Here is a 26043-nt window from a genome sequence, read left to right as displayed (position 1 = left end):
TGTAGTATGCATATCAATTAATCTTGCGTATAAGGTAAGGCAAGATATTCTTGACCACCCCTCAGTATACCATTTTCTGTAAGTACAGTGGTACCTTGGTTCTCAAACTCAATCCATTATGGAAGTCTCTTCGACTTCCAAAACATTCACAAACCAAGGTGCGGTTAATTGGCCCCGGAAACAATGCCAACAGCCGAAATGGAGGTTTGGCTTCCAAAAAAATGTTTGCAAACTGGAACACTTCTGGGTTTGCGGCATTCAGGTACCACTGTACATTATATTTGCCACAAGTCTTAGGAGATCTAAGGAGACAGAAGCCACTAGCTGAGGGCGGGGTGGAAAACAGCAGCCTTTTAAGACCCCCAAAGATCCCAAAAACTCGCTTGATATCACTCAATTGGCTAAAACTACTGAAAGGGGGGGGTAACTTATCTCACAGAACTCAGTTGGCAGATTAAGGCATGCTGCCAGCTTTGCTTTGTAGCTTTTGATCTAGGAGACCTTTTTAAAACACAATTTCAAAAGAAGTGTGGAAAAAGTCAAAAAGTCTCATGCCTTAAGAAAATTCTTTATTTTACAAAATTAAGAACCAATCATATATACATGAGCATTTAACTGCAACCAGTGAATACTTTTACATAATGGGGAGTTATTAAGCTTGTTAAAAATACCACACTATCAGGATTTTGTCTCTCCCTCAAACAGATTTTGGTTTTCAAGATTGTATGAAAATTGCTATTAAATGCACTTTTAGTCTGTAACCATTTAACAATTTTGGGTTGCTCTTTAAAGTACTATAAAAGGGACATCTAAAAGCTGAACTAGCCTTCATTGGTAGGTACGTGCGATTTTATCCATTTACTCAACAACTTGGTAGAAGGGTAACTTGGAATTAATTTTCGGTCCACATTGTTATTGTAGTCTCAATCATGCAGGCAGTTTTGATTCTATGGTAGTTAAGATGAAGCATACTGCTATATGACACATGGCCCGGCAATCTAAAAGGAGAAGCTAGCTATAGTACAAGCCAGCACAACCCTTACGGCTGCTACTAAGATGTAAGCATCTCATGCATTATGTCTCCACCACCAGGGCTGAATGGATCACTTTCACAGAATTACTTACACAAAAGATAAAAGCTAGCAGAGGGCTTAGGAACACATCACCCTCACAGAGAGCAAAAAAAGGTTTAAAATAAGCTTTCAAAAGCTAAATCTGCAAGTGCATGAGAGAACTGCAGCACTGCTGAAAGTTCTGAAATGACCTGCGCCTTGCAAATTCAGCAAGTTTTAAAAGAAAAGAGGTATATACACTGTAGTTTGTATCTGTTTTTACTTATGAGCATGACACTCTACCAGCCATTATGAAACTGCTGATTAGAATCAGCCAAGATTCATAGCAAAGATGCCTTTTGCCCTCTGTAAAAACGCTAGTTCTTCTGCCATGTGTTTGAGATGTAACACTTTAAAGGAGGAAGCTTGCCCCCATGGACCCATGTTCTGTTGAACAGCATTCTGTTGTCACTGCTGCAAATTGTTGATAATAGCCAGAATACTCATTTTCTCTTGAGCTGCTTCTACATCTTCACTCTGTTTCTGAGCCACTCCCGTACCAAGGCCATAGAGTCTCCCACAGTACTTTGCATCATCAATTGTGTCCTCAAAGAACAACTGCAAAACAGAAAAAAAATACACGTCACAAGTTGTTTCATATGACTAACCAACTGCAGAAACCATGGAAAGGGAAACTCTGTCTAGTCAAAGGAAAGCTGGAGATACCAAGGTGGTTAGAATTTGCTGGCAAGCTACTGCACACTCTCACTATTTGGTAGGAGACAAGAAACGCCTACCTCTTTCATTCTGAAGAATGCCATCCCAGTGAGTAGCGAGTCTGATCCAGCTTGGTGCTGCCGTCCAATCCGCTGTAAATCCAGCTGGTCAGCAACTTCCTGAAGGCCTCCCTGCAAGAGAGAAGAAATCAGACCTAATCCACCTCACTTCTTGTCTTCTCTGCCTATGGCAATTAGAGAGCTCACAGCATTTTACAAGAATTTCAAATCGAAGGCCAAGGGTTAGACTTGTATTTATTAATAAGGTTAACCTTGGACAAGAATTTAGAGTTACTATACCAGCAAGCTTTAGAAACTACAATACAAACACAGAGCTATCAAACAAGTTCAATTTTGCTATCGGCATATCTTAGTACATGCCTCAGGATTGGCATTTGGACATTTGCCTCCAAACTCAATTTGATCAACCCATGAATCATAAATTTAAGTGAACAGTAATAAAAGTGCAGTTCACAAAATGTAAAACAAAACAAAAAAATTCTAGGTCGCCAGAGACCAGTTGCAAACTTCTTTCAGAGTACCACTTCAGATCACAGGAAGACTCCGTATAACACTGGTGTGAAAACAGCTTGGTGAATGAGGCATATGTGCACGATTGCTCACAGAGAGCAAGGATCGAGTGCACACTTCTGCCGTATGTATTGAATGCCACCATGGTACAGTAGGTTGCCACTCACACAATGGTTGTTTATTGCTAGGAGCATGTGACAATGGTCATCAAATAGTAGGCCAGTAGCAGGGAACCATTTTTCTGTGGGCCATATTAACAGTGGCTGAGGCTGAGTCAGTGTCAGCTCTTTTTCTCCATCATTGTTTTCCACACCCTATACCCATCTCTAAGGAAGCATAAAGGCAGCTTGGTTTTATCTGCTTTCAGCTGTCCCCAACCCCCAGTCTCTCTTTCTGTCCCTTCTTCAGCTCTATTCAACCCTCCATTGCAGTTACCAGCCCACACACCCTCTCAATGCAAGGAAGATTCCCACACACACCCCTCATCTTGGCAAAGCTCATCTGCTCTGCTATCAGGGAGATTTGGTAGTCTGGTTAATAGGAAGGAAGTGATGGAACACTGTGAAGATGCTGGTCATGTACCCAGCCCAGCAGTAAGAGGGAGTTGCAATTCAAACCAATTCTACTATTGTTATACTATTTATTATTTTAAAAGCCATAAACCTACCAAATAATCCATATTTCAGCTCACTTTGTTTACATCTATACAAAGCAGCAACCAATGTATCTCAAATTTTGCAAATTACAATAAAATCAAGTACTGTACCTTTAGGTTTTTGCAGCTCTTCATGAGGTACTTAACGTCATATATAGATGGAAAGAAAAGGTTCAAGATATGAAAGAACTCATGTTCTTCTTCTGGAAGCCTTGAATCTGTCAGAAGTTTTACCATATAACCGAAGTCATAGCCACTGAGGAAGGAATTATGCAAAGACAGATCAACCAGTGGTTTAAATGCATTATTTTCAAACCTGGCTGGTACTACTAAAATGCTGTTACTAGGAGATATCCTAGAAGCAGTTACTAGAAGGTACCTTTGAGCCAAGGTTATCATTATTATCAACATTAATTAACAGTACATGCTCAATGCTCAACTACTGCAGATTTCTGGCAGGGAAAGAACATTTCCCAAATAGGGTCTTTTTGGAATTCATAGTGAATCATGTACTTAATTTAATCAACCAGCAAGCACTTGAGTGCTGGTAGTTCTGAAAACTAAAAACAAGACAATGCTTCACAGAATTGTAGGATTGGAAGGACTCCGAGGGTCATCTAGTCAACCCCCAACAATGCAGGCTTTGTTCTGCAGGGGGCCGACTAATAAGCTTATATTTATTTGCAAAGGGCACAGAACAGTGATGCAGAATCCTACACTGTAGAGTCTTACTTTAGCACAAAGAATTTCATCACCTTTCCCATCTCTCATAATTACCTCACTCAATAACCCGTTCAAGTTAAGGGGACTTAAGCAGAAGGGGAGGGCGGAAAGCACTTGCTCCCAGCTTCTCTGTCAAAGGCCCCCAATGTAAGTTTTATGGGATATGCAAAACTCTACAATCAAGCATAATTTTTTCACAACATAACATAAAAGTGGCTAAATGTTAGAAGTGAAATGCTATTTGACAAACCTGTGAAATGAAAGCCACTTGACATTGTCACAGAGCACCACACCAGAGGTCATAAGTAGTTCAGCAAAATGCAAGGTATCAATCCCTTCCTCTTCATGCTTCTGAAACTGCAATCCAGAGCTTGCAAGAAGGTCTATTGAATCTTGAGAATACATATCTTCCCTAGTGAGAAGGGCAAATAAATGTTATATATCAGGTCTTCACTGTGCCTAAATGAATCAATGGAACTTTTATAATATTTATTTATAACCCTCCTTTTCTCCCCATGAGGCTCAAGACAGATTACAGATAAAAACATGAACCACTAAAAACACAGGGGAAAAACAATCATCTAAAAGCAATTAAATATTGATAGAATTAAAACTATATACATATATAAAATCAGGGTAAAACATGGAAATAATTACAACAGAAACAGCACGACAGTAGCCCTTTCATTAAAAGAAGTCAATTCCCAAAAGCGTCTTGGAGCAAGAAAGTCTTAAACCCACCCCAACCCTGCTTCAGAAGGACAGCAAGAAGGGAGCCAGTCTTGCTTCTCTAGGGAAGGTGTTCCCAAGTCTGGGAGGAGCCACCAAGAAGGCCCTCTCCCATGGCTCCACACAGCATGCCTGTGAAGGTGATGGGCCTCCCCCTAAGATATCAAAACCCAGGCAGGCTTGTATGAGGAACAGCTGCTATCCCTGTGCAAACTTCCTGACTCTCCAGCCTAAACTCCTCACTGGGGAATGAGAGAGGAAAGTCCACAAAGAAATAGGAGACTGGGAGTGTGTAAGTACAAAGGCCCCAGAACATTTGAGTAAATGCAGGGCCACTATGTCTACATTTACCATAAAAAATGCCAGCTTCTTGCCATATACTTGGGGTAAAAAAAAAATGGAAGACATTTTTGTTTTGACAATATTTTCCAGCTGGATAAAAAAGTATCTCCTTTAGGTTTAAAAATAATAAACATTTGCCTTGAATTGTTTTTTGTGCTGCTTGTATGGTATATTTCCAAACTACCATGAGAAGCATGTAAAAGGCAATTCATAAATTAAAAATTTATAATGATACTTACAAGAAATACTTTTTCCTGATTAGGGTGAAGGGCCTGCTAAAGACTTAAAGCCCGAACAATTTGGCAATAATCCTAGGTTTAAAAGTTTTTTATAACATTTTGACAAAAAACCCATCATTCTGTGCTTGGCACATTGATTTGAAACATAACCCCTTCATATTGAGATGGGATTTTTTCCCAGCTGGCAAACAGCTCTTCCTCTTATGTGGGAACAACCTTTCAGAGAAAAACTGATTCACACATTCCCCAACTTTGAAGACTTACGTAAGATTGAACTTGAAGTTAAACTGCCATGTGTTGATCCCAGCAGGGTATTCGCCTTTCTCATTTGTGAAGGTCAGGCCTAGCTGGATGATTTTCAGCAGATCAACATTGCATCGGAGCAACTGATACTGATAGTCTATAGAGCTGCGAAATTCACCTATTGGTCGAACAACCACCCCAGGAAACTCTGTGTCCTAGAAAAACAAAGAGAAGTCCAACCCAAACCTTGTAAGTTCTATTCACAGATATAACACACACCAATGCAATAAACACCACAGACTATCTCCTGAATTCTGCAGTTGCCGGCTTCCTGGCATCAGCGTCACGAAAAGTTAATTAAGCATGCATAAAATAATGCCTATAGCCAACTGCAGTTTCTCTTTTTGTGGCCCTTTTCCTTCTTTGCTGAAACACCTGGGGGCCCCCAGCCATTCTAAAATGGGAGATAAAGTGAGAGAATGCCTGCAGCACTACAACTGCATAGCCACTCCTCCCCCTGGATACAGAGTCACATGGTGATTCAGATGCCCTTGGCAGCTGTTTTTCCAGCCTGTTGCAGGCACTATCTGTGCACTATCTGCAAAGTGAATCCTTCATGTGCCATTGCCCCTGAATTCAACGGAAGGAGTAGAGATACAAGGTGACTGGGAGGGACAAGGGAATGAAGGACAACAGGAATGCAACAACAACAAAAAAAGGTTTTCTTCGCCTACAAATTAAACTGTAGTAGTCTAATTAGCTTAATAAAAGTAAAAAAGCAAACCTCAGACTGATTAGAGTCCTGCTCCCCCAACTCTAAGCCATGTTCCGGAACATGTGAACTGTTCCTGACTGAAATACATTTTTTCAGTTTCACATAGGATTTGCATAAGCTAAAGAGGAAAGGACATGGCTCTTTCGCACATGAACACTACATATTTTCAGATTCTGGAACAGAAGAACCCGTTATCTTAGGTTGTGGTCACTCAGTGAACTAGAGACTATTTAATCTACATAAACTCTACAATCTTTTAATAACTAGGCTATGGTGCACGCTAATGGCATCTTCACATACCATGTCTTTTATCAATCTAGGCCGTCATATGAGTTGGCTGGGAAGGACCTTCTCTTAGGTTTAACCTCATTACAAAGGGAACTTTGTACTTGCTTATAGCTTTATCCCCTACAGCCCAAACCAATGAAGCTAGGCATTTGCTCATCTGATATCTCAATCTGCATTAAGGACACTGAAAATCCTCCTAAATTTCATCAGGTGTTATATCACATCTACCAATTAGCTGAACACACCAATTTAAGCTATAATAACTCATTTGTCTCCATAAATCCTATATTTAGAAAGCTGAATACTGGAAGACATATTTACCATTGCGATGTAGCTGTAACTAAGAACTATTTCCCGAATTTTTCTCATTTCCTCTTCTAGATTATTTGCCCATACTTCGCAGATCACCTGACTGTTTTCTGCAAGTGCCGCTGGCATCCTGAGGGATTTGCACCACAATCACAAGAGCAGGGTGGGAACACCAAGATGTCAAGATAAACCACCCTAAATATGTAGGAAAAATGATAAGTGCTTATTCCAGCAAGATATTCATTTCAGAGAAAAACAGGGAGAAAAACATCAGGGACAGGGAGTCCAATCCTATACATGGTTACTTAGAAATAAGTCACAGATGGCAGAGTTCCACTCAAGACTTCCCCTTTCTCTCCCTGCATACCCTCAAAATCAGCTCTAGGGGCTCCCCCCAACCCCCAGATCAGATTCTGAGGGGAAACAATAGCAAAGCTGCAGCCACTGTCTGGTGAGCAAGGTTATCAGTGGTTTATTACAGTATTTTGTATCTTCCTTAAGGGTATAAACACTAAAACTATTGCATTTTCTACATTTGTGTTTTGCTGTTTCGAAACAAGCATTTGTGTAATTCTTATACTGACTGGAAGACAGATCCGCTTTCTCCAGCAACACCCCAGAGACTATGCATAAGGCTTGTGCCCTGGATCCTTGTAGACTGCAGCAACTAGAGACAGAAACAGGACATATTCCTTCAAGGCTCTATATATTGGCCACAGGATGTTCTTTTTGAGCAGGCATTGTACACAATTCTGCCACAGCATACACATTTTCCAATGCATCTTGGATATTACAATTTAAATAGATCCATTCCACACAATGCAGGAATTGGGCCTTAAGTGTTGTGGCACTTACCCTTTGGAATTTCCTCCTCTTGAATATTAAACAAGTCTTCAGTAATCTTTTCAGTGACTACTGAAGACCTTCTTTCAACAGCCTTTTTAAGTTGAGATCTTTTCCAGTCTGATTTTGTGCATATCAGAACTGTTGTTAAGATATTTTTGAAGATATTTTTGCTGTTTTGCCTCTTGTTGTTTGCTGCCCAGGTTCCTCTGGAACGAAGGATAGGATATAAAATTAGTAAATAAATATGCATCTTGACCAGAGAATGTACAAAAAGACTGTTAAGATAGGCACATTCCTAAAAGACTGGTGTTTTAAAAAAAGAAATTCAAAATGCACAAGGCATGCATTGCTGCTTCTGCCTCCTGAAAAAGTCCATTGAAAATCACTCTTATTTCTTCCCATGCAAAGGCAAAGAACTTGGGAGAAGAATATTTATGCTGGGTTCACAGAACAGGGTTATTCAATGTGGCCAAGTTTGTGGGTGGCACCAATTTCTTTTACAGTAGTGAACACCAAAACAGATCACAAAGCATTTCAAAAGGATCTTTCTGAATGGAGTGAAACAACAATATAAGAATTGGCCTCCACAGTCACTTATGGACTCACTATTAAGACCATATTCATGGAAGACAATCTTACTCAGCTACAAGTGATCGCCAAAGAAGAAGGAGGCAAATGAAGTTGTTAAAAGTAGTATGATGAACTTTGGTGCAAAAAATATCAATTTCATATATATATACCAATAGAGGCTGAACTGGTATTAACTAACCAGGAAAAAAATATTTCCATTTAGAAAAAGAAAGATGAAACATAATACAGGTTTATAAAAACTAAACACGGTATAGAGAAATCAAAAATAAAAACACATTTTCCCTCTCTTGTAATACAGTAACAGAATGTTAAACTATGGAATTCACTACCACAAGATTGGTGACGATATTTACCGTATTTTTCGCCCTATAGGACACACTTTTTCCCCTCCAAAAATGAAGGGGAAATCTGTGTGCGTCCTATGGAGCGAATATAGGCTTTCGCTGAAGCTTGGAGAGCAAGAGGGCTCGGTGCGCACCAACCCGCTGTTCCCCGACCTGGTTTTGGGGGGGAAATAAACGGAGGGGAAATTTCCTTTATTTCCCCCCAAAAAACTAGGTGCGTCCTATGGGACGGAGCGTCCTATGAGACGAAAAATACGGTACTTCCAGTCTCAAGGTCTAGTAGTAACTTGGCTTCCTCTCTTATGGTGCTATATTTCACACTACTTTGTCTAACCTTTTGACTATGAAAACTTTAGGCTTCTCAGAATTGGTTGTTGTGAAACAAGGATTTTGTTTTAAGCCTGCTGCTCTGAGTGTCCCTAAACACAACCAAGTGAACATTCTTTTCACTATTTTATATGAATCTGCCAGCATTTTTTTCTAAACCCAAGTAACCTTCAGTAAAATTATCTGCCCTAAAACCATGCCATTATTCTGAACATTCTTCTTGCATTTCCTTATTTATATTTGCTTTTCAGAGTAGCAGTAACAGTACTAAAAATACATAAAAATCAACAGGATCATTTTTGCCTCACAAGTTTGAGAAGAACAATCTTTGCCTTCCTACAGATGCTTCAAACTGTGCTGTTTCCAAAATATTCTATGAAACCAAGTTATATCTTAGATATTAAGAACTTTCATTATGTATAATCATTTTTAACCCAACAGTCTTTAAAGAAAACCTCATGTAACAATCTCAAAATTCTTAAACTATGTCCACTAGTTCCAAGTATATTAGTATATTTGTTAATTACTCTTCACAACACTCCAGTGTTACATCTAAAATAGGCAATACAATACTGTACAGTACATCATTTTAATCAGACTGTTCCGCCTCATCCAAACAGCAGATAATACTGTTTACTGATCAATCTACTTCACATTCTGCTTTCAGTGAGTTATACAAATCCAAAAAAGCAGGATTTCCAAATTATGCTCTGAATCATCCCTCAAACCCCTTTAACAAGGCAATCCACCCAGACATTTCTTTGCCAGAATTAGCTTCCTATGCTCCACCCCAGAAGTTAAGAAATATCTGTATTTTCTTGCAGCCTTTGCTCTCCATCTTTGGTTCTCTCCTTGCCCTGGAAGCTTCCACCCCTCCAAGCATCACCCGCATCCAACACCCTCCTCCATTCGTTCACCTGTACTTTTCGGCTACTGTCTCAACTCCCCCGAGCGGGAATACAGACTGGAGTAAAAAAATACCAATTTTCTGCTTAAATGCGAGGCCTCCTTCGATCTCCGTAACAGGGAAGGAGGCCGGGGTTAGAAATGTAAGGAAACAAGGACGAAGACACCAATCGGCTTAATAAAGAGCACAATATTCCTACACGCAAGAGAGTCTTTTGTCGCGACGAAATCTAGACCGACCTGGACTATGTGACTTCGCAGCAGAAGCCTCTCTCGTCCCTGATCCCTTCCAACAGAGAGGGAATATTCTCTCTCACGAAAGAAGCATTTGCAGGACAACTTGCGTGCGTGTGTGTTTGTTCGCCCGCCCCCAGCGATGCAAGAAAAACCTCTCCGCGCGGAACTTGTAGGCCCTCGCTTCTACGTGCCTTGCGCGGGAGGAGGAGGAGGAGGAAACGACGGCGCCACAAACCTCTGAGGTGTTGGAGCCGCTGCTCTGCCTTCCCCACCTTGGGAGCTACGCAAGGGAGAACGGAGGGTTTAAAAAAACACACCACCCACAACCAGGAAATCCGGTCAGCAAACAAAGGAGCTTTCCCGCCCGAGACCCTCCAGAGGCTCCTCCCCCTCCCCGCCCTCTCGGCCCCCAACCTCCCCCCGCCTGGTCTGAGGCCTAAATGCGAGCCCAACGCCTCACCAGGAGCGCGGGGAAACCGAGCGCTGGGCCGTTGCTCCTTTCCGCCGCCTTGGTCTTCCTCTGGTGGGGTCCCTTCTAGGCTACCGATTTTCCATCGCTCGATGGTTTGCTGAGCTGGGCGTCTTTTTCTCTCTATCGCTCTGTTTTTCTCCCTACACGCATGCGCTCTAAGCGATCCTTTCTGGGGCAGGAAGCATCCGGCTTTCCGTAAGAGACGCCGGAAAGAGGAAAGAGGGCGCCCTTTTGCACGTGAACGCTGCCTGCAGCGGCTCCTCCTCCCCGCTGTGTTCCAACTGCGCCTGCGCCTGGGAGGCGTTGGGTAAACCCAATGAGCAACGCGTGTCCTGTCGAAAGGGATGGCTGAGCTTTTTGTTTTATGCGTTATGGAGCAGGATTCAATGGCGGCAGAGGCTGCCCAGAAAGGAGGAGAGGCAGCTATGAAAGCGATCCAGCTGTTTTGTTTTTATTCTGGCAAGCTCTGCTTCAGCAATTGAGGCAGCAATCCGAAAAGCAGCCTGGTTTGGGAATAATAATAAGCCTCCTTGAGCCCCGTGGGATTCATTCCCATAAGATTTATTCCCGAGTGAGAATGCATGCTAATACGCCATGACAGTAATGTTAAGCACACTTGAGACCTGGTTCTGGACTTTGAAGTAAATCCATTTCAGGTCACTGGGAGTCATTCCCAAGTAATTGCATTACAGTCTTTAACCACGAGGCATTTTGAAACCGTAAAGACTTTGCTTCCAAGTGTTGTAAATAAAAATATGCCCTTTTCCCTTATGGGGTATCCAAGAGCCCATATAGAGTCCTCACATAGGTTCCCTATTGGTAGGAGAAAATAACAGAGGCCAACCAGAGAATATTGAGAAGCAAAGCAGCTAGTAAGCTTGATCTTTATTGATCTGTTGCAACAGGGTGCTCCCCTCGCAGGAGAGGAGGAGGACCCACAAAAATGTTGTGCAATGGCTTATAAAGACTTTTGAAATTCCCATCCTGTAGACCAAGACCACCCCCAGAAACATGATACATACATCACAGAAGGGGTGTAACCTAAGACTACCCCTCAGATACATCACAGAAAAGGTGGTCTTAAAACAGAAATTTCAATATTGTTTTTCTCTTATCCTTGTTTGTTTTCCTGTCTGGCAGGTTACTTGATTGGATTGCCTGAGGAGCCTGGCCATTGTTTTGTAGTGATCAATAGTGATAAATACTTAGCTCCTGGGCCGTGTCACAGGCTCACACCCTATTCAAACACATCAACATACCCCTAAGACAGGATTTGTGAAGGAAAAGACAATGGGGAGGTTTTTCCACTTTGACCATGCAGAGAAACATTTGCTCAGTTTAGGAATCAAAAATGGCTTCAGGTCAGTCTTCCTGTGCTTGATTACCAGTCAGATGAATAGATTACCATTCAGATGAAAACGGACTTGACACAAAGGCATCAGATTCAGAAAAGAATTATCATTAAATAATACAATGATATTATCAAAACCACACAGATTACTACTGGACTGAAAAAATTGGAAAACAATGGAAAAAGGCTTAAAATGACTTTCAATATGTGATGGACATGTTCCCAAAGTAAAACACACACACACACACACAGACTCACAATGATCTATGAAGAACCAAAAAATAAATGCTAAGACACACAATTTTTAAGAAACCTGAAGTAACCTGAAGTAATCTGTTTTGGCATTCTAACATCCCAAATGAAAATAAAAGAGTGTTTCTTGATGTGACAACATCGGCTAGAATGTTAATAGCAAAATACTGGGAAATGAGTTAATACCAAGAAAAAATGAATGGCAAAGAAAGTGACTGTTTGGCTGTAAGGGAAAGACGAAAAGAAATACAAATGCAATTACTTTTTTATAGAGTATTTAAATCACTGTTTGCATCCCCTCATTATCATTTGTGCTGTGGGAGAAAAGAAAGGACACTTTGTTAGAGGTTCCCATATCCTGTTAAAAGGGGAAATTATTTCATGTGAGAAGTCTGTCAGGAAATGCTGTTCCTAAAATGCATTGACATATACACAAACAAAACCTGTTATAAAATTTTAAATCCCATTGGGGAGGTGAACTACTCAAGAGAGGAACTCACAGTGGGAGTGGTTTGATATTTACCTGTGAAAAGAATTGGCATGTTAGATTTGAAAACTTGGCAACCTCTTGACTTTTGATGGTCCAGTACTTAACACTTTTGTCTTAAGTAGCCCCTGGAGCAAAGGACACATTAAGGGTGATTTCCCTCAATGGTTCCAAGTTTACATAAGGAAATTTTGATAAGTTTCTCCCTGCAGCACACGCTCTCCAAACCTCCTCTCTCCCCCCTCCTTTCCCCCCTCCTTTCTCTCTCTCTTTTTTTAAAAGCTGATCTAGCCTCTGTGCATGTGCATGTCTCAGCAAACCCTTTTATACCATTGAAAGTGTTGCATCTTTTGGCTAAATTACCATTTGAATAAAGGAAATGAAGGGTAAGATTTAAAAAAGAGGGTTAGATTTAAAACAAAACAAACTCAGCAATTCAAGTATTCACCAAGGCTAGCAATAGAAGTTGGTCAAATTATAATTCTGTTAACTCAGTTCTAAGGGATCATCTTTCCTGCAGCCCAAGCAAAGCGAGTGCTTCCTTTATTTACAGGAAATTGAGAGCAGGTGTTTATTAAAAAATGTGGGCTATCATTATTTTGTGTGATTTCTCTTCTGGTCATTCGCGGAACAATCAGCCACGCCCTTATATATGGGGGAAATGGCCAGAGTCAAAATTCATAGGATCTTTAACATTCTCAGTCATTTCAGCCTTAACATTTGCAGACAAAAATTTATGCCCTTTTTTTTTTTACAGGATGGTCAAGGCTCATTCTACTTGATTATAATAATTTGTATGTGTTTAAACTTTGAATAGACTTGGAAGTCTGATCTTTAAATAATGGACAAAATGATAAAAACTGTATCACTCAAATGCTTGATATCACCAGTTCTGCTTCAGAACATCACGGCTTTCACCTCTCACCTTTTAAAAACAAAGAGCAAAGCTGGGCTGAATTTCAACTCACATGCTTGCAGACACATGGCCCTCCACACAGCCACAAATTGGGAGAGTTGAAAGGGACCCTGGGGTCATCTAGTCCAACCCTAAAATACAGGTTTCATAGCAAGATTTGTACTACCAGAGAGACACACATACTTATGTACACAGACACAACTGGGGAAGAGACCACAAGCCATGCTCCTATCATGTACTAAGGAAGAGGGAAATAAAAGTTACCAACTTTATACAGAATCCTTTTAGCAGATCTTGACGCTACCGTATTTTTCGCCCTATAAGACGCACTTTTTCCCCTCCAAAAATGAAGGGGAAATGTGTGTGCGTCCTATGGGGCGAATGCAGGCTTCAGGAAGCTATCCGCTAGCTGTGGGAGACCCAGCTCTCCCAGGGCTAGCGGAGACCTTGCCGGCACCCAGAAGCTTGGGGCACGCTGAGCTCTGCACGCCCCAAGCTTCGGAATTAGCGCAGCGCTCCGCTAGCCCTGGGAGAGCCGTGCGGCTCTCCCACGGCTAGCGGAGACCTTGCCGGCAACCAGAGGTTTGGGGCGCGCTGACCTCCGCACGCCCCAAGCTTCAGGGTTAGCACAGCGGTCCGCTAGCCCTGGGAGAGCTGCGCGGCTCTCCCAGGGCTAGCGGAGACCTTGCCGGCACCCAGAAGCTTGGGGCGCGCTGAGCTCTGCACGCCCCAAGCTTCGGGATTAGCGCAGCACATCTGGGGGGGGGGATAAAAAAAATTCCTTTATTTCCCCCCAAAAAAACTAGGTGCGTCCTATGGGCCGGTGCGTCCTATGGGGCGAAAAATACGGTGGTTTGAGTGAGAGTTTACTTCCTTAGACTAAAGAGTGCAAGTTCCTAGAGAAATGATCTTTAAAGTAAGATTGAAACGAACATTTTTTTCTAAGATAGGGAGAGGATCTCTTATAAAGCATAGTTAAAACAGCCATAGATTTGATTTAAAAGGAATACAAAAGTGAACAATTTTTCCTGAAGTTGCAGAGGAATAGTAAGCCTAATTTAGATTATTATTTTTTAAATAACTACACATAGGAAAGTGAGATGCAGGGTACCTTTAGGAAAGATTGCCCCTCCCTTTGCTGTTTCCTTTAAAGGAAGCTTACTTGGGAGTAAATTTAACTGGCACAGAAGTAAGAAGGGGGGAAAAAACTGAAAGAGACAGAATGAAACGGGGGGGGGGGGGGCATTTTCTAAGAAAAGAGGCCAGGAAGTCTTATAAAGACTGATATCAGGACTGGACTCAGACAATTTTGCAGGCCATTTAATAACTATTCTCAGAAAGAACACCATACTTTCATAGACTCACAAACTCAAAAGTTGCAGCAAAACATCATCTACCATTAGACTTAAAATCACCCTCCTCACTTAAACTATAGAGGAAGGAGGTGGGGTAATCCTCCTTTCAGAACACAAGCAGCACGTATACAGGATTTTACCACTTGGGAGGAAAACTCTCTTTTAGAGCCTCTCTCAAATAACAAACATTTGCACACTTCATTCTCAATTTTGTCTTGTTTAAGATTGATAAGGCTCAACATGGCTTCCTTAGATTTAGAATTTGGAGCAAGCTTGCATTTTTATTTTAGATGGCACATTTAAGATAAGCAGCTGCTGGATGTTACCTAAGTACAATTTAAACACAGGAAAAACGTTTCTTAAACACAAATTGAAGGGGACTGTCAGAGTCCAGGTGGGAAGTAAGCACCAACTGGGCTTCTTTCCCATCAGGAGTCTGCGGGTTCATTTCTTTTGAATGAGGTGCACCCATTTTAAGAATTTTAATAGCAGTAGCTTTTACTTTTATACTGCAGTCGGGGTTTTATCCCCACTTTTCAGGAAACACAATAAATAACCCACAGTAGACTCAATTTGGACAACTCCGAGAATTAGTTCTGTGACACACCACCATTCGCCTGGCCTGACTTACTAGGCTGCTACAGCTGTTGGCCTTTCCTGGCTACTAAGCTAACAGTGCGGTCAGCGATCTCAACCTCCCCCCTTTGGTTATTACTCAGCCAGGGAGCCCACAGCAACCTCCTGCCTCTTCCAATCTAACCTGAGAGTTCCCTACTGGACGCTTGCATAGCGCAGTGCCAGATTGGGACTCAGAAATGACAAAGAAGGAAAGGAATCAGGTGCCCTTGCGTTCTCTGCTCACAGGTCATCTCTAACAAAGATCGCCATGGCAGAGGTGTGGCTGCACCTGGGAGTTATAGTTTCAGTACAGAAGAAAAAGCACAACCTTTTCTGGGCAAAACTCCGAAGGAATAGGTCGGCATATAGACTGTAGAAGGGAAATGAAAGAAGTCACACACAACTTTTCCCTGGGCATACTCCGAAGGGTTAGGGCTGGTGTTGAGATTGAGGGGACAGAAAGGAGGAGAAGGCAAATTTTCAAGGGTTAGATGAGGGGAAAAGTAGAAAGTTTATATTTGAAGGGGAAAGGAAGAGTTAAAGAATTTTGGTTGCTGTGGTTTCGAGAACCCAACCCACTACCCGTGTTTCCTACTTAATACTCATTTCCGCATGCGCTGTTCCTGGTGATCCCGCGATCTCTTGACTGGTTGTTTAAGGCCAGCCTGATCAAGCGTTGCTTCCTCTGGTTAACCCCGCTGAACCTCCAGTTATTTCCAGACCCTGGGATCGATGGAGGACTGGCTATTCCTCCTGGCAAACTGCCTGGTGCACGCTGGATCACCAGTCCTTCCTCGCTCCCAGAATCCGGGTAACCAAAAGTCCCTTCGTGCATGGTCGCCATCTGTTGTAAATAAAAATATGCCCTTTTCCCTTATGGGGTATCCAAGAGCCCATATAGAGTCCTTACATAGGTTCCCCATTGGTAGGAGAAAATAACAGAGGCCAACCAGAGAATATTGAGAAGCAAAGCAGCTAGTAAGCTTGATCTTTATTGATCTGTTGCAACAGGGTACTCCCCTCACTCGCAGGAAAGGAGGAGGACTCACAAAAATGCTGTGCAATGGCTTATAAAGACTTTTGAAATTCCCATCCTGTAGACCAGAGGTCGGCAACCCGCGGCTCCAGAGCCGCATGCGGCTCTTTTACACCTTTGCCGCGGCTCCGCAGATCCTCGGGGACCCTGAGCAGAAAAGCAGAAGCGCCAGAAAGAGGAGGGGGATGGAGCTGGGCAGCCGAGCCGGGCAAAGCAAGGCAGCGGCGGCAGCGGAGCTCGAGAGGCAGCGGCTGCTGGGATGGAGGAGGAGGCGGCGGCGGCGGCCAGAGAAGGGCTGCTGCTGCTGCTGCTTCTGCCGCCGGAGGGAAGTTCTGCCAGGCGGCTTCACGGCTCATAGCTTCCCCCGCCCACCCAGGCCACGCTCTCCTCAGCCCCGCGCGCGAGGCACCTGAGGCGAGGGGGAGAGAGAGCGCGCGCTCGAGATGTGTGTGTGTGTGAGAGAGAGAGGGGGGGCGGGGGGCGGTGGTGCTTCGGGATCCTTTTCCGTGCCTTGCTTCTGAGTGGCTGCCGAGTTGAGGGAGAGCACCTGAGGTGAACCACAAAATGGGCCCGCCCTCCCTGTCAGGGAGGAAGGGGTGAATAATGTCAGTGACGAGGAGGGGGTCCCCCGTTCTCTTGTGCCTATGCAATTCCTGCCCTTCTCCCTTCTCCCTTCCCCCTCAAGATTTGCTGCAGAGACAAGCAAATGAAGAAGGGAAGAGTATTAGCTGGCATGTCCCCGGATCCCATGGAAAGCACTACAGATTCCTTTGCTTATTTTAAGTTGGCTTCAAACCTGTAATTGTGTAGGTGTATGTATGTATACATATACACATATAAATATTCATATCTCTTCCCTCTCACCTTCCTTTCACCCAGTTTCTCTGGCACTGGTTTATAAATGCTGCTATGTAGAAATGATGAGAAAGTTGCACCAGCAGAAGGAATGGATATGTACTGTTAGTAAAAAGAGAGGGAGTTGAACTGCAGGGAGGGACAGACACTTTTCTATGTATTAATTTTTATTTATTTTATTTATTTATTTTACGGCTATTAGCCCATAAATGTATTAATTTGTATAATGCCCTCTATGCACATGGTGCTTTGCAAAAAATGGATATGAGAGGTACCATACCCCTCTTTGCTATCTGAAATAGACTCAGGGAAAAGAGAGAGAATGGGGGAAGGGGAAGAATGTGTGGTTATTTACATTTGGCTTGTTTTGCGGCTCCCAGTTTTTTTTCCCCCTTCGGAAACGGGTCCAAGTGGCTCTTTTTGTCTTAAAGGTTGCAGACCCCTGCTGTAGACCAAGACCAACCCCAGAAACATGATACATACATCACAGAAGGGGTGTAACCTAAGACCACCCCTCAGATACATCACAGAAAAGGTGGTCTTAAAACAAATTTCAATATTGTTTTTCTCTTATCCTTGTTTGTTTTCCTGTCTGGCAGGTTACTTGATTGGATTGCCTGAGGAGCCTGGCCATTCTTTTGTAGTGATCAATAGTGATAAATACTTAGTTCCTGGGCCGTGTCACAGGCTCACACCCTATTCAAACACATCAACATACCCCTAAGACAGGATTTGTGAAGGAAAAGACAATGGGGAGGTTTTTCTACTTTGATCATGCAGAGAAAGAGAAACATTTGCTCAGTTTAGGAATCAAAAATGGCTTCAGGTCAGTCTTCCTGTGCTTGATCTATGTACGTGCAGTTATGAACATTACCATATATCTAGACCTCAAAATTCCTATCACACAAGGTAAAGTGGGATCATTCTTCGAAATAGAGCCTGCAAGTTGAAAGTTTCCCTCACTACGATTTGTTGTTGTGACCCCATGGACCAGAGCACGCCAGGTTTTCTGCTGTAGATCGCCTCTTCTATGATGTATATATGATGTATTGGGGGGTGGTCTTGAGCTACAGGGTGGGCAATTTCAAAAGTCTATATAATGGCTTGCACACCATTGTTCTGGGTTCCTCCTCCCTCCTGCATGGGGGGGTGAGCACCCTGTTGCAACAGTTTATTAAAGATCATACTTTGCTGCTTTACTTCTCAATATTCTCTGGTCGGCCTCTGTTATTTTATCCTACCTATAGAGAACCTACATAAGGGCTCTGTATGGGCTCTTGGGTACCCCATAACGAAAAAGGGGCAGCTTTTTCTTAGAATCTCTTTATTTAGCGCTCTACGTGGGGCTACCTTTGAAGGTGACCTGGAAACTACAACTAATCCAGAACACGGCAGCTAGACTGGTTACTGGGAGCGGCCACCGAGACCACATAACATAAAAGACCTACATTGGCTCCCAGTACGTTTCCAATCACAATTCAAAGTATTGGTGCTGACCTTTAAAGCCCTAAACGGCTTCGGCCCAGTATACCTGAAGGAGCATCTCCACCCCCATCGTTCTGCCTGTACACTGAGGTCCAGCGCTGAGGGCCTTCTGGCGGTTCCCTCATTGCAAGAAGCAAAGCTACAGGGAACCAGGCAGAGGGCCTTCTCGGTAGTGGCGCCCAGCCTGTGGAACGCCCTCCCATCAGATGTCAAAGCGATCAACAATTACCTGACATTCAGAAGACATCTTAAGACAGCCCTGTTCAGGGAAGTTTTTAATGTGTGATTTTAGTGTATTTTTGGTTTCTGTGGAAGCCGCCCAGAGTGGCTGGGGAAACCCAGCCAGATGGGCGGGGTACAAATAATAAATTATTATTATTATTATTATTATTATTATTAGTTTGATCAACTATCTAGTTTGATCAACATGCCCCTGTCTGTGTCCACTCTAGGCAAACAAGGAATGTTGTATTTGACTGATCCAATGGATTACATCCCACACATATCTCCACCTTTGATACTGCCCTGAGCACTTACTTGATCTGATCTCCTGTCTCTTCCTCTGGTATGGAATTTCTCTGTGTGGTCAGTACCTCCTCTTCAACAATGCTCATTTGCCTACCCTTCCCACATTTTGCCTCTGGCTCCTGTTACCTCAGTCCACTGACCCAGGAGCTTTCTCTGAAGCACCATCCTCTCCCTTCTTGCCTGTAGTTTATGACCCATTATTCCCAGTTTTCCTTCACCCTTTATCTCCAAGAAATGGAGTATTTTGCTTACTCCAGTTTTCTGGAGTTTTTCTTCTCCAACTAACTTCTGCCCTCAGCATTCTATTCCAAAACCAAAATAATTGATAATTTCCTTGTTCTGTAGGTGAGTTGAGCACACCCCATGGTTTTCAGTGCCACCTTTATGCTGATAGCTCACTTCACTCCTTTCTTCCTTTATCTGTTCTCAAATCTCTAAATGCCCCTCTCATGTAAGTATTTTTCTAAATGATGTTTCATTGCTCCCTTGTGCTCAAAGAAAAAGGTCTTAACCATTCTTTCCACTCAATTTACTCCAGCCACACACAGATAGATGACACTGGTGTATGTTTCAATGGAATTAAACTGTATTAAATCCAAGGATTATTGACCTATGTACCAGAAGAGGGTGTAGATTATCATTTCATATCAACAAACAAACACACACTGACATCCCCTCCACCAGCAAAATTTCAATGTCTTCTTTACATAGAATAGGAGATAGTTGTTCATGTGCTATTCTCGGTCAGTGAAAGAGTGACGCATATGGGAAAGTGTCCATGATCTTAGTTCTAGTGACATCCATATCACATCATCTAATCACTGCAGATAAACTTATTGATGTTAGTTAAGTCAAAGTCTTAGCAAGAGATCATCAAGTTGGACTTAGCATGAGGTGTCCCCCGCCCTTGAGAGCGATCAAAACAGAACATTTTCTGCTGGGTGTGCTTCTGCCCTGATTGGCATCTGCACTATGATCTGCAATAATTGCAGCATACCTCCACTTACAACAAAGGGACACGGGTGGCACTGTAGTCTAAACCACTGAGCCTCTTGGGCTTGCTGATCAGAAGGTTGGCAGTTCGAATCCATGCAACAAGCTGAGCTCCCATTGCTCTGTCCCACCTTCTGCCAACCTAGCAGTTCAAAAGCATGCCAGTACAAGTAGATAAATAGGTAGTGCTGTGGCGGGAAGATAAATGGCATTTCCTGAGCCCATAGGCGCCGACTCCATGGGGCCTGAGGGGGCCCGAGCCTCAAAAATTAGTTTGGGGGGGCTCCGCCCCCCCAATAATCTCAGGCGCCCCTCCAGCAGAGCGCCACCGCCGCCCCTCTCCCAGCCCAAAATGCACAGGGTCGGGCTGCATGCCTCCTGCCCTCCCTCCTGAGCAAAAGCTCCACCCAATTTCCTTCGGAGCTGATTAATAGGCGCAGCACGCTCTCCCCTATTCGCTCACAAGGAGGCGGTGCCACTTTATCTGCATATTCATGAGCTTATTTATTATTCATGAGCTTTCCCGCCCCCCCCCCCAATATTTTTTATAAGTCCGCACCCCTGCCTGAGCCTGAGAGAACTCCACACCATAATGGTGAGTGTTGGACATCACCTGGAGGGGCTATTCCATAGAGTTCAAGAGCACCCCGAGGGACAAATGATGGGCTGCTCTGCCATCATGGAACCCATAAAAGCTCCAGAGAACCTGAAAGCTAATTTACACCTCCTTGAGAGAGGCACCATAGAACCAGTTCCACAGCATCCGTGCTCCTCCAGAGTCTTCTAATGGTTCTCAAGAAAAATAATGATTTCTGCACCATTCTGATCTGCTTTCTTGAACTGTTCCATATAGGTCTGATCCATTTCAGAGGCTCTTCAGCATGGAGATTACCTCATCTCAATAGACTTCATGGAAGTATACCGCCATATGCCCATTTTACAACAGCCTAATCACTTCCTGCACTTTGCCCATGGCCAGGAGAAACTCTCCCATTTGACCTCTCCACAGTACCCCAAGTTTTCACCAAATTCATGATAGCCCACCTATGCACCTGGTTGCCCACCAATGCACCTGATATGTTCACATCTGGACAACCTTATGGTTACCAAACCTTCTCAGTCATGGGAGCACAGAAGGATTGGGGAACAACCATCCACTGCCTAAAGGAACATGGCTCCATCATCAACAGAGGCAAGACCCTACTGATCCCCAACCAATGTCTCCAACATATAGGAGTGGTGATAGACATTCCAGGATGAGACCAATCTATTCAAATGTGCTGAGTAACATTTGACATCCATCTCAGCCTTTCATGCGAAGAAGGGGATACTCAGCAACAAGGCCAACTGGCTGAGGCTCCAGCAGATTTAGCAGGATAAGTGGACTCTGCACAGGGAGGAGTCCCTCCAGATCTCCCAGAAGTGGGGCCTCCTGTGCATAGCCCTGTTCATTTCAGCAACAAATATGCAAGTGGACAGGTACGTATTCCAAGTCCATTATCAGAGGGCAGAGGACATGGATGCCTTCACTGCCCTAATGGCCACAGGGGTTGTTGTGACCCCTCCACTTCTGCCCAGGTTCCTAAGCAGAGTCCAGGTTCTTCACACACAAGTGGTTCCAAGTTTCTTGGACTTGGGATGGACCTCAGCTCCATCCTACCCTGGCATCTCCCTTTGAGGTTACCTCTCCTCTCTCAGAGGTCCATTCTTCATCTGGATCTGGAGTGTCCACAGCTTCATGCGTGGAAACTAAACACCAGAGCCTGAAAGAGGGACTGTCTGACAGAGTCATCACCACTATCCTTGCCTCCCTCTGGGACTCCACCTAGTAGATCTATGAGGCTGTATGCCTCCTCTGCTTTTCCAATAATGCTTCCTAGAGCAGGGGTCTGCAACCCACGGCTCCAGAGCCGCATGTGGCTCTTTTACACCTTTGCCGCGGCTCCGGGACGGATACTAGCGAGGGGAGGAGGCGCATTGTGCGCCCGACACTCCCCACTGTGGTGAGCGCTGTACTGGCTGTGACGTTGCATGGGGGCGGTGCGTGCATTAGTCACGCACCGTCCCAACATCACCTTCCCGCCCGCCCGCTACATTGTAAGGGGCATGTACACTGGTCACTGCATTGAAAGGGGGTATGTACGCTGGTCACTGTTTTGAAGGGGAGTGAAGAACACACACACAAAAAAAAGGTAACTTGTTAATTTAACGTTTATTTCTATGAGGCGGAGTAATTCTGAGGGGTCAAACAAAGAAATAATAAAAAAGTGACAAAAAAGTTATTTTTATAATGACGAGTTTTGCGGCTCCCAGTTGTTGTTTTCTTTGGAAACGGGTCCAAGTGGCTCTTTTTGTCTTAAAGGTTGCAGACCCCTGTCCTAGAGAGTTGATGTCCTGCATTCTTATCTCTTTCCTCATTCCATCTCCTTTCACCCAGTGTCCTAGATTAGCACAGTGAATCTGAACGTATTGTTTGTCAAGCCCTCTGTAAGATAGCAACCCAAAGCCAATAGTAAAGCCCACAATGAAAGTTCTACCTCACCAGCCCCAAATAGCAGTGCCCTGCCTGAACAATGCCTTGATGATATGATGAATAATACAAAACAGCACCCACATAGAAACACCACCCCATTCCATTTTACCACACCCACATTCAGCTGCATCAAGCTTCAGAAGGAGGAATTGTATTTGAATGCTGAAGCTTTTCAAGATGCGTCCCATATACTTTCCAGAATGTCAGGAAACCACGCCAACAACACAGAAACCAATAAATTGCACTGCAAAATTCTAACAATCACTGCATTGTTACTATCATCAGTACAATTATTTTTATTTTATTTATGTGGTACTCTTCATTTACAACATCACAAAGTAGTGATATGGAAAGGGGAGCATGTCTTCTTCACCTCCTTCTTCGCTACAATATATCCATTTATTTCCAATTGTCAATGTCAAAAGGGACTAAAATCTATAAAATTCATAGAAAATCAACGTGCCAATTTGCTCAATTTCTCTAAGACTCCATGACACCTCCCCTGTCCTCCATAATCCCTCAAGCAAGGTGTCAAGACCCTAATCCTGTCAAACCACTCTGGCAAGCCTTTCCTCCGGGCAAGGCCAGGTGGCAGACCATGCATACATGGACCATTGTCTTCTCATCAGGTACTCAGGATGTGCTTATCTGCGCATATCTCCAGCTCTGCATATTCCCCCCTCCCTCCTCCATATGTTAATCCTGTGTGACCCAACCTCTTCTTAATGTATTCATGATGTAACTGGGATGTATTTTGCACTGTATTCTGGGACATGGAGGGAAATTTCAAAAGTTCATGTCACCCCTTTCTCGCTGTTCAATCTCGTCTTGAACCTGTTGCGCAATAAACTTGGATCTTCTGCAGTTTGCTCCTGTCTCCGGCTGAGCTCATTTTCTTCCGCAGGGACCCACGGACTTAGTCCGATGAGCTGGGTGGCAGAGTAGCCTCGCACCCAGATTTTACCGTAACAGTAGTAAACAGAATATAACCATAAAATGATGTATAAACAGGCACATAGACATCCAAATAAATCAACCCATAATCGCAAACAGCAAGTAAAATACATACTAGACTTCTTTGGTGATCACTCGTAGCCGAGTAAGATTGTCTTCCATAGACACAGTTTTAACAATGAGTCCGTAAGTGACCGTGGAGGCCAATTCTGGATCCACACGTCCTTCCACAGTGGGGAAATTGGTTTCCAGGTGAGAGTTGTTCACAGTGTGGATTTGCCAAGCGTGCCTTCCTCTTAGCATGTTTCTCCCTTGCGTCCTGAGTTTGAGTGTCTTCAAAGCCCATGACACCTTTGGTAAATTGGAGGGGTCGCAGGCAAGTGTTTCCCAGTTGTTAGTGTTTATACTACATTTTCTTAGATTTGCCTTAAGACAGTTTTTAAACCTCTTTTGTTGACCACCAGCATTACGCTTTTCATTTTTAAGTTTGGAATAGAGTAGATGCTTTGGAAGACGATCATCAGGCATCCACACAACATGACCAGTCCAACAAAGTTGATGTTGAAGAATCATTGCTTCGACACTGGTGATCTTTGCTTCTTCCAGTACACATTACAAGTGATGTGTAAAAAAATTTGGGGACACCGTTGATGGAATCTTTCGAGGAGTTGGAGATGGTGTTTATAAGTGGTCCATGTTTCACAAGCATACAGGAAGGTTGGTAGTACAATAGCTTTGTAAACAAGAATTTTGGTTTCCCTGTGAATGTCTCGGTCTTCAAACACTCTGGACTTCAATATCGGGAGAAAGCTGCAGACATACTAGATTACTCCTACACCAACAGTGTAGGATTAATCCTACATTAATCCTACATTTCCCATCAGCTGCAGCAAGTGTGGCTGGTGATGATGGGAGTGTAGTTTAACAGCTTCTGTAGGACTAAAGCAGGAGCAGGCAACCTAAGGGCTGTGGGCCAGATGTGGCCCAATCGCCTTCTAAATCTGGCCCATGGACGGTCCAGGAATCAGTGTGTTTTTACATGAGTAGAACATGTGCTTTTATTTAAAATGCATCTCTGGGTTATTTGTGGGGCATAGGAATTCGTTTATTTCCCCACCCCAAAAAAACATAGTCCGGCCCACCACATGGTCTGAGGGACAGTGGACAGCCCACGGCTGGAAAAGGTTGCTGACCCCTGGACTAAGGTTCCCCATACCTGTGATACAGCCTACTCTGCTCTGAATGCATCAAGAGGTCCCAAACGCCCTATTGAATAGGTGTGTCTTAATGGTGAAAGTACTGGCAAACCTCTCAAGACAGGGAGTTCCATAAATAAGGCAGCACCACTCAGATCACTCTTCATTACGTAATTATCCTATGGCAGTAAAAAGTACCACAAGAAGACTTCCCACAGCACATCTTAGTGGCCAATGGGTAAATATGGGGAACAGAGGGACAAAACTCCATCAGATATTTGGGTCCCAATCCCTTTTTAGGCTTTATAAATCAACTTGGATTTCAAAACAAATAGGCACCCAGTGCAGATGAGGATCTATAGAAGTGTAGCAGGAACCCCCCCCACCCCAATCATTCTGTTTGTACAAACTTCACACACACTCACACACTACATACGCCACATTTCTGTTATAAATTCATAGAAAATCAACCATACATCGGATTTGCACTGTTCCATTTTTATTTTACTCCATATGACAAGGACTATCAAAGGGGGGTGGCTTGGTTCTGGTCAGCCATAATCCCTTCACCATCCCAGCACATCCACAGGAGCCCTGCCCAGTTGTTATGTCAACCCTGATGATCCCAGACAGAAGACAATCAAGATCACAAAGAACTTGCATATGGGAGTGGATTCAGCATGGACTGAAACAAAGGACAATGATCAGATCTTCCCTCTGGGGGCAGGAAACTGCAAACTCCCCTTTGTCTCCTGGAAGTGACTCATGGGCAGGGGGAAAGCCAGGTGACAGGACACTCAGGTTACCACCACAACTCTTCCCTCAACCCCTCCTTTCTGTAATGTATGCATGATGTTTCTGGGGGTGGGCTTGGAAAAGGAGGATTGAATGCAGGAGCCTTAGTGAAATTCATGAGGCTCCCTAAGTAAAGCTGGAGCAATGTTGGTTGTTTGTTTGATGCCATTGTCCCCCTCCCCCCAAATATAAACAGTTCTAAGGTATGTAGATATATGTTTGCACATAGCTGAAGAGGAGGGACAATTTGGCTGATTTGAATGTGCTAATTTCATCAGGAAAAGAGTCAGTTTTCATCAGACAA

At 43.6% G+C, this 26043-nt stretch overlaps 1 protein-coding gene across 4 annotated transcripts; it reads right to left on the bottom strand.

Moving 5' to 3' along the window:
- Nucleotides 1-549: 549 nt before the first annotated feature.
- CNOT8 (CCR4-NOT transcription complex subunit 8) lies at nucleotides 550-10560 on the bottom strand. Of its 4 annotated transcripts, none has more exons than XM_083488518.1 (8): nucleotides 10374-10559; nucleotides 7518-7714; nucleotides 6675-6857; nucleotides 5312-5505; nucleotides 3988-4149; nucleotides 3126-3270; nucleotides 1850-1960; nucleotides 550-1670 (listed from the first exon to the last, which is right to left on the bottom strand). In XM_083488518.1, the coding sequence occupies exons 3-8, from the start codon at nucleotides 6789-6791 to the stop codon at nucleotides 1521-1523; spliced, it is 879 nt and encodes a 292-aa protein (XP_083344644.1). In that variant the 5' UTR covers nucleotides 6792-6857; nucleotides 7518-7714; nucleotides 10374-10559; the 3' UTR covers nucleotides 550-1520. The 4 variants fall into 4 exon arrangements, with proteins under 4 accessions (XP_083344644.1, XP_083344645.1, XP_083344646.1 ...); XM_083488519.1 differs by lacking the exon at nucleotides 10374-10559 and adding an exon at nucleotides 10149-10279; XM_083488520.1 differs by lacking the exon at nucleotides 7518-7714 and having other exon boundaries at nucleotides 10374-10560.
- Between the last annotated feature and the right edge of the window lie 15483 nt (nucleotides 10561-26043).

This window comes from Podarcis liolepis (genome assembly GCF_965112155.1).
Source record: "Podarcis liolepis genome assembly, chromosome: 2".
Taxonomy (NCBI): domain Eukaryota; kingdom Metazoa; phylum Chordata; class Lepidosauria; order Squamata; family Lacertidae; genus Podarcis; species Podarcis liolepis.
This window is presented reverse-complemented; position numbering and strand designations above follow the sequence as displayed.